This window comes from Paramormyrops kingsleyae, chromosome 19, assembly GCF_048594095.1.
Source record: "Paramormyrops kingsleyae isolate MSU_618 chromosome 19, PKINGS_0.4, whole genome shotgun sequence".
NCBI classification, from domain to species: domain Eukaryota; kingdom Metazoa; phylum Chordata; class Actinopteri; order Osteoglossiformes; family Mormyridae; genus Paramormyrops; species Paramormyrops kingsleyae.
Window position 1 is genome coordinate 28,259,311 of NC_132815.1, and position 18,769 is coordinate 28,278,079.

The 18,769-nt window shown below is 39.3% G+C and overlaps 1 protein-coding gene across 1 annotated transcript in view; it reads left to right on the forward strand.

The window, feature by feature from the left end:
- The first annotated feature begins 808 nt into the window (after positions 1 to 808).
- LOC111861015 (ankyrin repeat and SOCS box protein 2-like) overlaps positions 809 to 18,769 on the forward strand; it is a 39,618-nt gene continuing 21,657 nt past the window's right edge. Inside the window, exons 1-5 of the mRNA XM_023845273.2 lie at positions 809 to 919; positions 7,131 to 7,352; positions 9,164 to 9,298; positions 15,478 to 15,644; positions 15,797 to 15,952. Coding sequence (XP_023701041.2) covers positions 7,147 to 7,352; positions 9,164 to 9,298; positions 15,478 to 15,644; positions 15,797 to 15,952 — 664 coding nt within the window. The 5' untranslated portion in view covers positions 809 to 919; positions 7,131 to 7,146. The remainder of the gene's footprint in view (positions 920 to 7,130; positions 7,353 to 9,163; positions 9,299 to 15,477; positions 15,645 to 15,796; positions 15,953 to 18,769) is intronic.

Below are 18,769 nucleotides of genomic sequence, written 5' to 3' on the forward strand. Positions count from 1 at the left end.
ATCTTGCAGGAATGTAATGCCCTAAAATTAGGAACCATTACTCAGATGAAACATGTAGATAACTGTATCTAATTTCTAATATGCAGGTGGTTTAGAAAGGTCATCTTGGGTGAACGATGAAGGATCCTTAGACTGTTTACCACATTCTTAAGACTTTACATTACTTAGACATCACATATAGACCATATAATACATAGTCATATTCAACCCAACAGAAGAGTTTCTTTACGTTTGTTTTGTGTCATTCAAATAAAATTTTGATATGGGTCTAAACTTTATATTGTTTTGTTCTGGCAGCCACACAAAAACATAAACCTATTCTGAAATCTACTTAAAATTCAATTATCGATATAGTATAAATTAACTGAAAAATCAATGAAAGAAGAATCATTTTAACAGTTACAAAAGTAGCAAATATGATAATTCACAATGATGATATAATAATTTTTGTTTTTGAATTTTAGAGCGAGAATAAACAAAGACCAATACACAGGGAAGAGAAGGGGAGAAAAGCACAATACTTCAAGAATAATAATTGCATGCATTCCTGATCTGTCTAAAAAGTTGGGGACAAATCCATAGGTAAAGACAAGCTAACTGTTTGTCTTTGGACCATGGGATACTATTTAATTGACAAAAACGTGGAACTAAGGTAAGGAATGAAACCCAGAACCCAGACATTGTGCAGCCACAATGTGATGCATTTTAATTTTCCTTTAAAACACTTCAGTTGTTGTTGATTCCATCACCCAAGAAACTGGAGCTGAAAGAAAATAAACACACTTCACGCCAGAAGTAGGTGTCCAGTTGCGGAAGAGTGAGGATTTGCCTGAGGCAGTGAGCCGAGACAACAGCTGAGGTCTCCAGTAAAAAGCATTACGGTGTGCTTCATCCTCCAACAAGCCAAAGATAGGGGCAGGTAGGCACCCTTAAATTACTTTTTTCCATGCTCTACTCTTGACTAATACATTTTACACACTAAGCTTCTCTTTTCTATTCACTTTATGTCAAACAACAACTTGATACAACATGTAAACATAACATGGAATTTATATACAGTATACAATACATACCATGGACAGCAACCATGTGCATTAAAATGTGTTTAGATATTTAATTGGATGCTATATATACAAAATTGTTTTTTACTACTGTATTCACACAGAAAAATTTGTGGAAAATATCCAAACAAATACCAAATGATGTCACATTTTTTAAATACAGATCCATGCATTAAGGGGGCAGGTCACCTTTAACACATCACAGTATAAATATACAAAGAATGTCATGATGCTCTGCTGTTGATGCACTTGATCACTTTTATTTCATGCACATGGAAAAGTTTTCTACTGTAACAAACCAATTTTAGTTAATCTCAATATTTCTTGTTAGAATGCATGGTTTTTGCAGTGACTGCATATGTGCTTGATGGGAGGTGTGGAAATGGCCTGCATCAATATACTCTTATTAATGGAATGTCAAAGGCACTCATTTAGGGCGATCAAGTTTAGTATTTATGTATGTGACAGATTATGACATATATTACAGGGCTAGACATAAGGATTTAGGAGGGCACAGCCACTTTGGCCTTGGCTATTCATATTTTTTCTAGGGCACAAGGCCATTTAGCCTGGGCACAAGGCCAAAATCTGGAGTAAATTAGCTAGTGTGCAGTGGTATTGTTTTTTGTGAAGTCATTGACAAATTAAAAATTTTAATTTGAAAAAATGTTTTTTTCATTTATTTAAATTTCATAGGACACCTCGGGCCTTGTGGAGGAATTTTATTTCCATAAAGGATGCATTTTTTTATTTTCAAAAAAGCAGAAACTTTCCAAAAAGGCATTGGGCCAATACTGAGTCACTAATTACCAATTACTGTAATTACCAAGTTTAGACAACCTACGCAATACGACCATCGATTTGAGACAGAATATATACAGTATATATATTTATAGATATATATATATAGCTTTATTTCAAAAAACAAAATCCAACAATAAAGGAGCCGTCAATATTTTTGTATTTGTTTGCTCAGAACACCCGTATTCTTTTAGTGTACATGACAATTGACTTGACGTTCGTTTTTTGCACACTGCACGCTACCAGTCCTATATCCTCCCAGCAGAGCTTGTTACTTCTCTGAGTCAAATCTGCTCTGCCTCGGCAAATGTTTTTTTACAACACCATCTGACACTTACCTGAACGAAGTAGATAATTTGCAACATTTTGCGGCAGTAGCCGCGAGTTCAGCTTGCTTTCTTTTACGTTCTCGATCTTTGCGAGGCATGGTGACAGCATAAGCAGCAGACGACAACTACACGATGATTACCGAAAAGGACACCTATCTGTTATTCGGAAACCGTCGGATGGCTTTTCCAATCAAAAACGTAACCCCCGATGATGCACCATTGTCATTGCTGTGGCTCCATAGTAGGCTGGACGATACATACCGTACCAGCCAATCATGCGACGAACACATGATCGTATTAGTCCAGAATTCATTGCGGTTCATTCAGTAGTTGGGAATTACGAGATGTGCGGGTCGACCTCGTTTCTCGTATCGAAGGTTGGGTTCGGGTTCAGTACAGATGCATCGATTGTTGACGAGGTAAAGTGGACCGTGTCGTGCGCAAGTCTTTTGTGTAATGAACGTTACTTTCGGTAAAAGGGGGGCATACGGCCAGACAAACATTAAAGTCAGGCCAATCTTGGCCGTAAGGTACTTCAATTTTGAGGAGGCGTGCGGCCAATTTTGAAAGGCACGACGGCCATTGGCCGCGGTGCCGCGGCTTATGTCTAGCCCTGATATTATACAGGAGTAATAGAAAATATGAAGGCATTTCTTATAACTATAACTGTAATCAACGTACAAAAATGTTATCCATTCCTCCACATAATATTCCTTCACTTGTGTAATGTTGGAGGGGTTTCTTGCATTCTTTGTTTTGAGTAACTCAGTTGTAGATTCGGTGTCATTACTATATTAAAAGACTTAGGTTATGGTTCACCTTCAACTTTTTCACACATGGCCCGACATTCTCCTCAAACATATATGATGTTGAATTAACTGTAGACACTATGATGGCAAGTTGCCCAGACCCTGAGGAAGTCAAGCAGCCCCAAACCAAAACACTCCCACCACCAAGCTTCACAGTTGGTATGAGGTTCTTTTTCCTGAAATGTTGCCTTGTATTGCCAGACATGACATCTGGCATTGAGTGCAAACAACACCACCTTTCACTCCTCTGAATGAGCACAGTGCTCCAGAAGTGTTATCACTCTTGTTGGCATTTAATTTCAAACTTCAATCTTGCGCTGATAATCTGTTTTGAGAGTAGAGATGTCTTCCTTGCTTGACCTCCTATGCAGGCCAAATCTGTGGGGTCTCTTTCTTATGGTTCACTCCTGCACTTTCACACGGACTCTGGCAAGAGCTGCCTATAGAGCTCTTGATGACACCCTTGGGGTCTTTGAGACTTCCTCATGCATCTTGTGCTCTGTTCTTCGTGTAACCTGGACAGATTGCCGGTCTATTTGTAGGTTATTTTACAAATATTGCAGTAGTTGATTTCAATTAACTTGGAAATACTTATAAATACCTTGCCAGACTCATAAGCATCAACAACCTCTCTTCTGGGAGCCTTGTGCAGGGATATTGGCATGATGGTACCATGTACCTCAATGGCTATGACCAAACAAGACCAGGGGCACAAAACACCTTAAGTTTCCCCCTTAAGTATGACACTTTCTCCTAATGGCAATTTCTCCTAAGCTGAGGAATTTATTTAAGGGTGTTGGACAGAATCCCTTAAAATGTTTCCTTAGTTCAGAAAAAATCTTAAGGGATTTACTGCATTGAAAGACATTTTACAGTAGTAAATTGTACAGTATCAAGCCTGCTGGTGATACCTGTTATCGCCTCCAGTGTTAATTTAATTGACAGAAATGTTGACGGAAATATAGCCTAATGAAGGTTTTTTTGCGTGACAATAATTAAGACAAAAACATGACTTAATTTATGACAAGGACAAAATGAAACATATTATTCGTCTGACAAATATAAATAAATTTTAAAAGTTAAATTTCTCCCCATTGCATCCTTTTCTGATGAAAATTTGGACTATGTTCCTCCTGCTGTAGTATGTTCACTATGAGTAGGCACTTCTTGCTTGACTAATAACAACTGAGTGGAGAATATAGCGATAAACTTTGCTGAGTGCTTGACAACAAGCACTAATGCTAACTTGGAAGATATGCAGAAACATACTGGGAAAAGAGAAGTAGTGGAGGAAAAAATGAGCAAATAGAATTATTGTTGTATCTCAGTTACATTAAATGTATTTTTGCATGTGTACCCATATTTTTGTATTAGAAAATTTGTTCTATAAGTAACATACTTCTGTCTAATATTGCCTGTGCCCAGGGTGAAACTTGTCAGCACTAATTACATCGTTACATCGTTTTTTATTCTGCGAAATTGAAAGATCGATCTGTTTTCCAGATTTAAGAATTATAAACACGCCATGGGACATATAAATAAAATCATAACAATTGCAGGACACTCTTCTCCGAATTAATTCATTTTCTTCATTTATCACCATAAACTCAGCTATGTTGCGGTTAAGTCAGCGGTATCTTGTGTTTTTTCCTTACTTTGGTTGTTAAAGACTTTTGTGCAACCATTAAGGGAATTTTCCTTATGTATAAGACTAAGATAAACTTAAATATTTAAGTGAACATTTTAAGGAGACCTTATGGAGAAGACTTAAGGGTGTTTTGTGCAACCAACTTTATTTTAAGGAAACCTTAACTTGGACTTCATGGAAAATCTTAACTCATGGTGTTTTGTGCAACCGGCCTCAGTTGTTTATGTAAGGTGACATTGTCAGCCTGACCTGGACAGATTGCCAGCAGTTAGTCTAATAATAATCTAATCATTTGCACCTGATTTGATGCATCTCTTTCTAATTTTTAGGTTACTGTAGTAATGACTGCTCACACCTGTTTTTGCAAGGCCAAAAGTCTTGTCATGTCTTTTAATGATTCAAACAATCACAGATTAGAGGTTCACCTGTGACAAATACTGTAATTAACATAATCACAGATGTGTATAAAAAGATCCCCAGCACACCAGACCTTCACTTGAAGTGCAGCCTGACTTCTGATGCCAAAGATTCAACCACAGACTAAGTCTGCTGCTGAGGTGTCAGACATCGTTAATGTATCCAAACGTCAAGTGGAGAGGATAAAAAAAGATACGAAGAAACTGGTGATGTTCATGACAAGCCCAGGTCAGGCAGACCCCGTAAGACAACTCTTCGAGAGGACCATTTGTTGCTTCGAAAGTCCAGGGCCAACCCTTTTTCAACTGCAGCAGAGATACATCAGAACTGGTCACCAGAAACCGCTGTGTCTACAACAGGGTTTCTGCAGGTTTTCTAAGAGTAAATTTAAGACTTTTTTAAGACCTTTTTAAGACCAAATAAAGAAAATTTAAGGAAAAAAAAAATATCGTAGGGAAATTCATACGAATATATTATAATCATAAGAATTATGATATTATATTATAATCATAAGAATCATAAGAATATACGTATTCTTCGGCCTTCCAATCGCACTACATGTCTAAATAGTGCGCTTTAGAAGAAAGGGTTCATCTGCGCATGCTTGTCAAGTTCTTCTTCGGGTTACTGACAGATGAAGCAGCACATAACGCCATCTACCGTTCAATGAATATTGAGCGATCTAAGCCATGTAGCACAGAAATTACGCTTTCGCTTCTCTTTAAAATCAAAACACACGAGGAAACAATCCCTCACAAAAATTAATGCCATGATCATATGAATTTAAGACTTGCTGGTCTGATTTAAGACCTTTTCAAGGCCTTAATTCACGGAAAAGTGATTTAAGACTTTTTAAGACCCGCGGAAACCCTGTACAAGAACAGTTTCTTGAATTCTCACACGCAGTGGTCTCCATGGCCGAATTAGTGCTCAGAAACCAGCATTAATGAGAACACAACAAAAAAAGCATGTTGAATTTGCCAAGGCCCACAGCTTGCAGCAAGGATGGACAGTGGCAAAGTGGCAGAAGGTTGATTTTTCTGACAAATCATCCATTGAACTGCATACCAAATGCTGCAAATAATGCAGGAGACCTGTTGGAACCCGCATGGACCCAAGATTCACCCAGAAAACAGTCAAGTTTGGTGGAGGAAAAATCATGGTTTGGGGTTACATCAAGTATGGGGGTGTTCGAGAGATCTGCAGAGTGGATGGCAACATCAACAGCCTAAAGTATGAAGACATTCTTGCTGCCCATTACATTCCAAACCATAAGAGAGGGCAAATTCTGCAGAAGGATGGCGCTCCTTCTCATACTTCAGCCTCCACATTGAAGTTCCTGAAACTGAAGAGGATCAAGGTGCTCCAGGATTGGCCAGCCCAGTCACCAGACATGAACATTATTGAGCATGCCTGGGGAAAGATGAAGGAGGAGGCTTGGAAGACAAAACCAAAGAATCTAGACGAACCCTGGGAGTCCTGCAAGACTGCTTTCTTTGCCATTCCAGATGACTTCATCAACAAGTTATTTCAGTCATGGCCAAGACGTATGGATGCGGTCCTCCAAGCTCATGGAAGTCATACACGTTATTCTTTTTTCAAAGCCACCATGACTTTATGTTCTGATGTTTTTGTAGCATGTTTGTGTATTCTATATAAAGTATATGTATAATTTCTACATAATTTTTGTATATGACAAGACTTTTGTCCAGGCAAAAGTTAACCTTTCTGTCCTAATTTTGGTATAATAAGCATAATCTAGAGGGCTTTGCCTTTCTTATAAGCCATTTCTGATTCCAACTGATTAACTACAGGTCAAGTTATTATTTGTTGTTCCTACAACTTGGTTAAGTGACAAGACTTTCGTCAGGCACTGTGTGTGTGTATATATATATATATATATATATATATATATATATGTATATATATATATATATATATATGTATATATATATATATACATATATATATATATACATATATATATATATATTATACACTAATTGAATGTCTGCTATTGCCATGTGTTTTGCTACATGGAAATCTCTATTGTGACCTTTCATAGCACAAGAGGCCTATCAATGGCATCGGAAGACTACAGTGTTTACAGTGGATTGACGGAAGATGAGCTGATCTCATTGGCTGTTGAACGCAGTCTAACAGATGACCATGTTTCTGTGGACCACACTGGTCACAGTAAGACACCAATAGTGCAGTCAAGGCCAACTATTGCAGGTTCCATTTCTGCACATCCACATGTTGCTCCACCCACAGATGACACACCATGGTGAGCCGAGGTGGACTGCGGTACATGAAGTACCAAAGGCCAATGTTTCATCTTACTCTGTGTTTAACTAACCATCTGTGTACTTTAATCTTGCATGATACATGCAAGGGTTAATTTATTATTTATTTATTTTTTAACTGGGTGGAGACTCATTTGCTTAATGTAAGGAAAAATATGAGCATTATATATATTTGCATTACATTTACATATTTAGCACACACTTTTGTCCAAAGCAACGTATAAGTCAGGCAAATACCACATTACAAACATACAGCTGTCAAGGAATCAAATAGGCATAAGTGCGACTAAGCTGAGCTTCCAATGAATACCCAGTTACAAGTGTATGCAGTATTGGAGCAGGAGCTACCCAACAGCTACACAACTACACTTATAACTAATAACAAAGCAGAATCTAGTAAGACTATTTGATGGCCAGTAAATGCAAAATTAGAGCATTCAAATAACAATAAAGGTAGTAGAGGAATTCATAGAACAGATGGGTCTTAAGGCACTTCTTGAAGGTACAGCGGAAGTCTGATGACCGGATGTGATTTGGTAGCTCATTCCACCACAAGGGAACCCACAAAACAACCGTCTGGAGTGACACTTCTCATGTGCTGGAGGGAACTCCCAGCAGTGTTGATTTGCAGACTGATGGAGGCAAGAAGAGACATAGGTTTTCAGGAGTTTTTAAATGGAGATGGGTGCCTGTCCATTGATGGACCTGTAAGCCAGCACCAAGGACTTGATGTGAGTGTCAGTATGGAGGCACTGAAGAGATACAAGGAGTGGTGCGACATGAGACCATTTAGTCTGAATAAATATGAGACATGCTGCTGGGTTTTGAATCATCTGCACTGGTCTGATGGCACAAACTTGCTAGTAAAGAGTAGTTTAGTCATGGGTTAACAAGTGCCAGAGCTAAAAGCGGAGTTGTTTCTAAATATAATCTTGCAATTTTCATTTGAAGGGCTGTTTTAGAGAGGATGTATTGCTCATTTTCAACCATTTTCTGTAATTGCTTGTCCTACTCAAGGCCATGGGGGTCCGGAGCCTATCACAGAGGCTACAGGCAGGAAACAACCCAGGATGGGCTTCACTCACACCCCACTCACTCACATATGCACAATTTAGCAACTCCAATTCACCTTAGCATGTTTATAGACTGTGTACCAGGAGGAAACCTCACAACAACAGAGGGAGAACATACAAACTCTACACAGAGAGCCATGATGGAGACTCAAATCCTGTTCCCAGAGGTGTGAGGCAGTCCTCCATGCCACTCCTGCTCCTTTGCTCCAAAAATGTCTCATACTGTACATCTCTAGTGATTTAAGTCCGACCACCAATGAGCCCAGTGTGCTCTGATTGGTCAGTTTGTCGTACACGTTCTGCCCGTCTTGCAGTCTGTATGCAAGGAAGCAGCCAACAAGGATTGACAAGGTGACCTCACCAAATCACGGAAGTAAGTGCTCAAATTCAAATGAGACGTTTCAGGCAGTTAAAAGAAGAGTGTTTTCTGTGGTGAGAATTACTCCCTTTGGCATGTACTTTGGGCCATAAGACTTTACAGATCATTTACATGCACATAAAACTATATAACACACTAAATGAAAAACTGGAAAAGCAAATTAGGTCCCATTTAACATAAACTGTATTACATGTATGATCGATTACCTGGGCCAAAAAAAATGCATGACTAATGATTATTTCCCAATTCAGAAAAACAATTTATTCAAGTTCTAGTGTATTATCATTAAATTCATATCCAAGTGAATTGGCTTATGAACATGATGTATGTTTCCTTGTAGCATCACTCTGAAAAATGCTTGCACAGACCCAGGTCCAGGAGCAAGAAAGTGCTATTCCTTCATCAACAGTGACGGCCAGCAGTATGCAGCTTGGAGGAGATACGATGGGTCAATGTTAGTCACCCTTGATCCAGAGTAAGTGCCACTTCCATCTGCTCTGATGCTAGAAAAACCAGATGGCTTGTTATTTCAGTTCCATGCAGCATTTAGATATTGCTCCTGCTTATGCTCCACTTAAGAGGACCTTCTTCTTTTCACTCCTCGGAAAGCCTTTGAATTCAATTCAAATATTTGGTAACACTTTACTTTAACTGTACATTCACAATGTATTTGTAGAACATACAGAAGTAACATGCAAGTATAGCATAACATTTTAACATACCAATAACATATCACACGCACACACACACACACACACACATACTGTATATATATATATATATACACAATTATGATTATAATGCTTGTCATATAATGTTTGTCATTATGGTTTTTCTCGATTGCTTTGGCACATTTCATGCAACATAATTAACATTCCAGAACATAGCAGCATTTCTCAAAACAATTCATACATATAACACAACATTATGGCTTAGCTACAAAAGCCTGTAACTGATCCAAAACTATTAACTCGTGTCTTAAAAGCAATTAATTCTATAATAATAATTCTACTAATGAAGTAGTCAGTGCCACAAGAATGAAAAGAACAATTTACTTCATTTTAACCATGAGAATCAAAAAGCTTTGAAATAGAGTCTGTTACTGTAATGTTAGTGTCAAAGCGCAGGATCGTGGAAGCTGGAACAGTGAGACGAGATTTCAGGGAATGTGGGTTTTTTAGGAATCTTCTCCCAATACTGGACATGTAACATGTAACGTCAATGACAGGACTGGGGAAACATACTCTAACATGGACTTAAATACACTGAACTAATCGCAATAACAAGAAACAGCTGGTGAACACAGGGAATCCACATGGGGTAGATGAGGGGGCGTGGCCAAAGAAAGGGTAGGACGAGCAGGACATGACAGTTAGCTAAAAGTAGGCTGAAGTCACCCGATAAATGAAGTTCAAAGACGTGATTTCTAGGAGCATTTTAGATTTAATGAGCCAGCTTTTGTTTTAGTAAAGAGAAAAAGAGCTGCAAAACACTTGTATGTTTCAATGCATAAAGTTTAAGTAGTGGGTTGCCAGTGGGGACTTTATGGTGTGAGTGCAGCCTTTTCCAGAGCTGCTGCGATTAGTCGATGTAGTCGATGATGTCGATGCTGAAAATGCGTTGACATTGATATTTTAAATCGACATTTTCGTTTTTTTATTTTAATAAAATTACCTTTATGATTTATAAAACACTTCAATTCATTATAACAATTGTTCTCCTTTAATATCACTATGTAAGTATAGGAGTAGGTCGAATTATCGCAAAACAAAAAGGTGGTTTTACACTGCGCAGTTTCGATGACATACCGCGGCAGTACTAGCGCTATGCAACATTTTTGCTCTCACTGTTTTTGAGTAAATTACTAATTTTTTATGCATTGGAGGCTATGCATAATGGCTCTTGCTTAAGCTCAAAGCTGCAGGGATTTTAGGAACTGTAGCAGCTTGGATCGAAAACTAGTTAACTGACAGGAAGCAACGAGTAGTTATTAGAGGCACAATGTCACAGTGGGATACTGCAGGGTTCAATTTTAGGACCACTTTTGTTCCTAATTTACATTAATGATATTGACACCAAGACATACAGTAAGCTGGTTAAATTTGCAGACAACTCCAAGGTGGGTGCTGTAGCAGATACTGAACTAGCAGCACAGAGGCTACAAAGGGATCTTGTTTTAATTAGTGACTGGGCTGATACCTGGCAGATGAAATTTAACGTAGATAAATGTAAGGTATAATCCATGCAGGGAGCAGAAATATAAAGTACTAATATTCTATGGGTTCCACTGAAATAAAAATATTGTAGCTGATTATGAGAAAGACCTTGGTGTGTACAGTATGTTGATGCTTCCATGTCCCACTCTCACCAGCGTGGAGAAGCAATAAAGTTAAATCAAAGTTTTTACACATAAAGTTAAATCATAGCTAGATAAGATTTTAACAACTCAGCTATTAGTTAAGTTCTCCCCACATGAGCTTGATGGGCAGAATGGCCTCCTCTTGTTTGTAAATTTCTTATGTTCTTATGAGTAAACCCAAGTTTAGCAAATAATATGCCCAATGTCATTTAAGATAAAGGGCCCTATTCAGCATCTGGTGCAAAGTGGTACCAGGCGTGATGAAAGTGCCTTTGCTAGCAAGGGCCTGATGCAATTTCCTGTCCAATTTGGAGTTAAGGGCTTTGCTCAAGGGCCAAAAAATACATAAGCATTCTGCTGAGGCAGAGCACGAACTGGCAAGTTTCTGACCACAGGCCTAGAGGCTTAGTCTGCTGACCCACATGCTGTTCCTGGAAAAAAAAAACTTGGCCTAACGTCAATGGTGCAGTATTTCACTGATATTTTAAGAGTATACTTTGGGACACACTTAAAGTGGAATTAAGGGGAGAGATTATTTCTTACTTGGCAATGATATATAAGAACAGGACAGGCCTCTCAAAATTTAGTGACATATTTAGTGACAGGGCAGCAGCAGAAGCAGGCAGGATGGGAGCAGACAGGGTGGAAGCAGAAGCAGGCAAGATGGGAGCTAAAGCAGGCAGGACAGGAGCAGAAGCAGGCATGGCAGGGATGGGAGCAGACAAGATGGGAGCAGACAGGGAGGGAGCAGGAGCAGACAGGATGGGAGCAGAAACCGGCACAACGGGAGCAGTAAAGATAAGAGCAGAAGTAGGCATAGCTGGAGCGTCCAGGACGGGAACTGGAGCAGACAGGGCAGGAAGTGAGAGTTGAAGCAGGGCAGGAACAGACAGGGCAGGAGCAGGCAGGATGAGAACAGGCAGAGCAGAAGCAGGCAGGGCAGGGCAGGATGGGAGCAGAAGCAGACAGGGCGGGGATGGGAGGAGTCAGGATGGGAGAAGACAGGGCGGGAGCAGAAGCAGGTAGAGAATGAGCAAAAGAAGACAGGGCAGGAGCAAGAGCAGAATGGGAGAGATGAGAGAAAAGGTAGTTAGCATTCTCGGTATGGCACGTAGAAGGGCAATAATACTTCACACAAGGGCAAGTGGGGTTTTAAGCGCTGAGGCTGATTGACTCTTAATTGGTGTGCCCCAACCTAGAGGGTGTGACAGTTACTTTTAGGGTCACCATTTTGCTTGTAGCCGCTGTCCTGCTTTCCTCACCCAGGCACCTCGTTTGGGAAATTTTTTAACCCCCATTGAAAGGCCCAATGACTCACATATGACCCACTGAATCTCAGACAGGGGAGAGGAGTTAGGGGAGACCATCTCAGATAAAATTTAGGAAAGTGTCATATCATATGACTGACCCTCCTGTCACCTCCCTGGCGTGGTATCAATCTGGAGGTCATGTCCACCAGGGGGGAGCATGAGAAAACAGTCTTTGTCGGCTCTTTCGTTTCTGGTCTCAGTTGTTTCTATTAGGTTGTGGTATGAAATGTTGTATACTCGCTCTCTCCACAGCGATCTAGCTGCTAATTTGTAATACTACTGCAGCATTCTCTATATTCTAACCACTGCTCCACATTGTATTGGTACTTCACTCTGTCACATATCACTTTACTACCCAATGTTGAATGGTGCATTGAATGTTGTTAGATATCTCATCGTAGTTAGTATTTTGTAACAGTATTGGAAAAAACAATTTTTGCAATAAATATTGCAGTATTTATAAAGAAAAAAATTACTCAAAGTTAGAAAGTTTCATTTATTTAAAAAAAAAAAAAAGTTTTATTTTCAGCACTCTGGTAGATCAGCAGATTCTTATCAAGAATGTTTCAGTCTATTTCTCCATTCATCCTTACTTCAATTATATGAAGTCTGCCAGTACCATATGCTGAAAAACAGCCAGACACCATGATGTTCCCACCCCCAAACTTCACTGTTGGTATGATGTTTTTGGGGTGCAGTGCCATTTCTCAGGCAAACATGGTGAGTGCTATGACATCCAAAGAGCTCAATTTTGGTCTCATCTGACTAGACTATATTCTCCCAGTATTTCATTGGCTTGTCCAAATGTTGTGCAGAAAACTTTAAATGAGCCTCAACATGTTTTTTTTCTTTCAGCAGTGGAGTCTTGCACCGGTGAGCATGCATAGAGTCCACGGCGGTTGAGTGTATTACTTATTGTTTTCTTCGAAAGAACTGTACCTGCTAATTCCAGGTCTTTCTGAAACTCTGAAGTGGTCCTTGGCTCTTGAAGAATTCTTCAGATTATTGTTTTGACTCCTCTGTCAGAAATCTTTATGGTGAAATGATGTTCTTTCCAATTCCAGATTATGGTCCCAACGGTGCTTATTAGAACATTCAGAAGTTTAGAAATACATCTGTAACCAACGCCATCACTATGCTTTGCAACAATCAGGTTGCGAAGGTCATGAGATGCTTCTTATGTGATAACTTGGTAATGAGAATCCTTTTATCGTCACTTTCCATGCCTTTTTGCACCTCCTTTCTTCATGTGTCAACACTTATTACCTGTCATACCACTTTATTACACATAACTTAATTTATGGACTTATTTGTTTTGAGTTTTTGTATGTGTGGATTAGTTCCTGGGAGTACACATCACTGAAGACCTGACATGGACCACTAACACCACCTCACTTGTTACAGTTTTTTCTGATGGCTTAAGCACATTTTTGTAACTATTGGCTATTTTTGCAAAACTCTACACACAAATAAAAAAACCTTACACCCAAATCAGCAAAACATTGTAGGTCTCTTGCAAAAGCTAATAAATCTTGCTTAACTCTTCAAACCTTTGTAAAAATGGGATTTTTGTACCAATCAGTTAACACAAACCATCATATTAATAAGCACACAATGTGCCAACTACACACTGATGGTATGAATGGAAAACACATCTGGCTTTTGCTTTCTCTTTTGCAATCATTGTTAGTGTTTAAGCATTCAGAAAAAACTGTAAAAGGGCACATCAACAACTCCACTTCCTTCGTCGGCTAAAGAGAGCAAACCCCCGCATGTCCTCACATCTTTTTATAAGGGTACTATTGAGAGCATCCTGACCAGCAGCATCTCAGTCTGGTATGACAGATGTAATGCCTCTGACCAGAAGTCCCTTCATAGAGTAGTGAGGACAGCAGAGAAAACGATCAGGACCCCCCCTTCCATCTATTCACGAGATATACCAATCTCGCTGCCTCAGCAAAGCGGTCAGGATTGTCAGGGATCCATCACATCCAGCCTACAGACTGTTCAACATGCTACCATCCGGTAAACGCTACCGCAGTATGGGATGTGCCTGTAGTATTTTTGTTTGTTTTGCACATTGAGCCAGGAGAAACACAATTTTGTTCTACTATGCACTCTCGAATTGTATGGTCCAAATGACAATAAAGTTTACTTTGACTTTGACTTGACTTGGGTTGTTATTGACATCTGGTGTAAATTTCATGTCAATAGCCCCATTAGAAATATTTTTACTGATAAAAACATTGATGCATTCAATACTTATTTTCCCTATATATTCAAATGCTTTTTTACAATTGTCATTATTTGGTGCAATTTTCAGTTGCTTTAGTTTTGTTGGTCAAAGTAGATTATGTTTTCCATTGTAATAATTTTACACCCAAAACTACACTATATTGCCAAAAGTAATTGAGTCTTGAGCTAATCTGAAGGCCACACAAAGTTTGGACGTCTGTAGCTATTGAGTAGCAGACAGCTGGAGACTTCTGCACACTGTGTGCCTCAGCATGCGTTGTCCCCACTCCATGATTTTACACGGCCTATCACTTTGTGGCTGAGTTGCTGTTGTTCCCAATGGGTTTCACACTTTGTTATAATACCACTAACAGCTGACTGTGGAATATTTAGTAGCAAGGAAATTTCACGAATGGACTTATTGCACAGATGGCATCTTATCACGGTACCACACTTGAAATTGCTGAGCTCCTGAGAGCTTCCCATTCTTTCGCAAATGTTTGTAGAAGCAGTCTGCATGCCTACAGTAGCTGCTTGATTTTATACACGTGTAGCTATGGAAGCATTTGGAACATTTGCTTTTGAGACATGATTTTTAATTGTTTTGTGCAAGTTACAGGCTTTTGCAGTTAAACCATAGTGTCGTGCTATATGCGTACACTGTTTTGAGAAATGCTCTTATAGTCTTAACAATAAAATGCTCCAAAGCAATCGAGAAAAACTGTAAATGAATGCAGATCTGTTTTATAGGCCCTTAGATCCTGTTGTCAAAGCAATCAAGAGCGGTGCTGTGAGTACTCTGATTGAGATTGCAAAGACTGGAATATGCCTGACAAAACAAAATAAGGAAGGCTGGATTTCTCTACATGAGGCTGCATACCGTGGCCAAACAGAATGCCTCAAGGTTTTGCTAAAACGTGAGTTCATCTCTGTACTTTTCAAATGCAGTCATATGTTTTGTTGGAGGTAAAGAATCAGTGAGAAAATTTCTCATTCCAAAAAGTACTTATCATATATGGCAAGAGATGCATGATGGTTGCATGTCTGTTCTGTGTTTCCCCGTATGTAGTCGATCACAAGATGATCAACGCACGCACCTTCCAGGATGAGACACCTCTCTTCTTTGCTGTGTCTTTTGAACAAGTGGCCTGTAGCCAGTGGCTCCTGGAGAGTGGAGCAGATCCTGACATCAGCAATAAGGAGAACGAAACTCCTCTCTACACAGGTACAATGAGACAGAAATCTTCACAATTTATTTCCTACTGGAAGTTACAAATCAATGTGGATATCAAATTTAATTATTATAGCATTTTTTTCCCAAGCAAGTTGGTCATACAAACTTCAAAAGTTCTCATAAATGGAAAAACAGAATAAGTGCTTGACCACTTTGGGGGCCGTGTGTGGCTCAGTGGACTAGGCCAATGTGCTTATGATCAGAAGGTTTGAGCTTGGCCTCAGCAAAGTAGTCACATGTCCGTGGGTCCTTAGTCACCCGCTCCTTGGGTGCTGCAAGGTGACTGACTCCTCACTGTGACCCCAAGATTGCTCTTACTTGAATATATTTCTCTGTCTCATGGGGAGCAAGATGGGGCACAGGAATGACAGTTTTTTCAATTGCTAAGATACATTCTGCAATACTGAAGTCACTTTCTCAAAACTCTTCACAGAGTCTACAATACCAACATGCAACTTAGCCAAACCGTTAATCTTGCCTCCAAAATGCACTACAGCCATCAAAACGGTTAATCTATGTCTCACAATAGACTCATATCACCAAAACAGTAGCACTTAATTTCTTTCTGGACGAACACTACATCCACACACAAAAGAATGTCTTATAAAACACTAACAACAGACAGCATCACATAAAATATAATATGGATCATCAGTAAAACATTGTATTAAAAAGCAGAATACTTCTTCGCTCTATAAATTGTCCAGGAATGAAGAACCCATGCTGCAGTATATTTCCATAGCCTTTATTTTTATACTATAGTGTAATCACAAAATATTCATTATATATACAGTGCCTTGAAAAAGTATTCATACCCCTTGAACTTTTTCACATTTTGTCACCTTAAATTTGTGGTTGTAAATGTTTTTTGAGATTTTATGTGCTAAACCAACACAAAGAAGCACATAATTGTGTAGTGGAACGAAAAAGATACATGGTTTTCAAAAATGTAAGCAAAGAAAAATCTGTGTGCCGTGTATTTGTATTCAGCCCCCCTGTGTCAATACTTTGTGGAGCCACCTTTCGCTGCAAGTATAGCTGCAGGTCTTTTGGGGTATGTCTCTGCCAGCTTTACACATCTAGAGACTGAATTTTTTTTCCTATTCTTCATTGCAAAATAGCTCAAGCTCAGCCAGATTGGATGGAGAGTGTCTGTGAACAGCACTTTTCAAGTCTGGGATTTAAGTCTGGACTTTGACTGGGCCATTCTAACAAATGAATATGCTTTGATCTAAACCATTCCATTGTGGCTCTTGCTGTATGTTTAGGGTCATTGTCTTGCTGAAGGGTGAATCTCCTTCCCAGTCTCAAGTCTCTTGCAGCCTCTAACAGGTTTTCGTCCAGGATTGTCCTGTATTTAGCTCCATCCATCTTCCCATCAACTCTGAGCAGCTTCCCTGTCCCTGCTGAAGAAAAGCATCCCCACAGCATGATGCCCCCACCACCATGTTTCACAGTGGGGATGGTGTGTTCACGGTGATGAGCAGTGTTACTTTTCCGCCACACATATCGCTTTGCATTTAGGCCAAAAAGTTCAACTTTGGTCTCATCTGACCAGAGCACCTTCTTCTACATGTTTGCTCTGTCCCCTACATGGCTTGTGGCAAACTGCAAATGGGACTTCTTATGTCTTTCCTTCAACAATGGCTTTCTTCTTGCCACTCTTCCATATAGGCCGGAGTACACGACTTATTGTTGTCCTGTGGACAGATTCTCCCACCTGAGCTGTGGATCTCTGCAGCTCCTCCAGAATGATCATAGGCCTCTTGGTTGCTTCTCTGATTAGTGTTCTCCTTGCTCGGTCTGCCAGTTTAGGTGGACGGCCATGTCTTGGTAGATTTGCAGTTGTAGCATACTTTTTCCATTTTTGGATGATGGATTGAACAGTGCTCCTTGAGATGTTCAAAGCTTGGGATATTTTTTTATAACCTAATCCTGCTTTAAACTTCGCCACAACTTTATCTCTGACCTGTCTGGTGAGTTCCTTGGTCTTCATGATATCCTTGGTTCACTACTGTTCTCTAACAAACCACTGAGGCCTTCACAGAACAGGTGTATTTATAATGAGACTAAATTACACAGAGGTGGACTCTATTATCTAATTAGGTGACTTCTGAAGGCAATTGATTGCACTGGATTTTATTTAGGGGCATCAGAATACAGGGGGCTGAATACAAATGCAGGGCACACTTTTCCGATTTACTTACATTATATACTGTATACTGTATATCTATCAGTAGTAATGTTTAGCAAATTGTCATTCAGTTTTGAAACTATTTTTGACAGTTCTTGTAACAGTATGTAGGCATGTGCAAAATGGCATCTAAAATGTTTTGATGGTGGTGGATTTTGAGTGAGAAAAGAATCCATGAACTTTGAAGCATTTAGTCACTGAATGCATTTTGTATGAAAGCAATGAGAAATGATTCTCATTTTAAGCACATAAGCTGTTGTTATGGCAAATGTGTGAAGAGTTTTGAGAAAGCAACTTCAGTATTGCAGAATGTATCTTAGCAATTGAAAAATTTGTAATAAAGTATCACTACTGGTATAGAAAAAATGTTATTACAGTTTTTCTGAATTGCTAAAACACAAAACCTCATTCTTGGAACAAAACCACCATTTGCCAAAACTCTTGTATTGAACCAGTCACTCATTTGGCAAAACTTTAAACAATGCTCACCTACAGTTGTGTGCAAAATTATTCAACCCCCACTGAAATTGAATGTTTTGGCCAGTTTGACATTGATTTTGATCATTTCAGTCATCTTGTTTACAATTAAATCAAAGAGGCACTTGTAAGTCAGA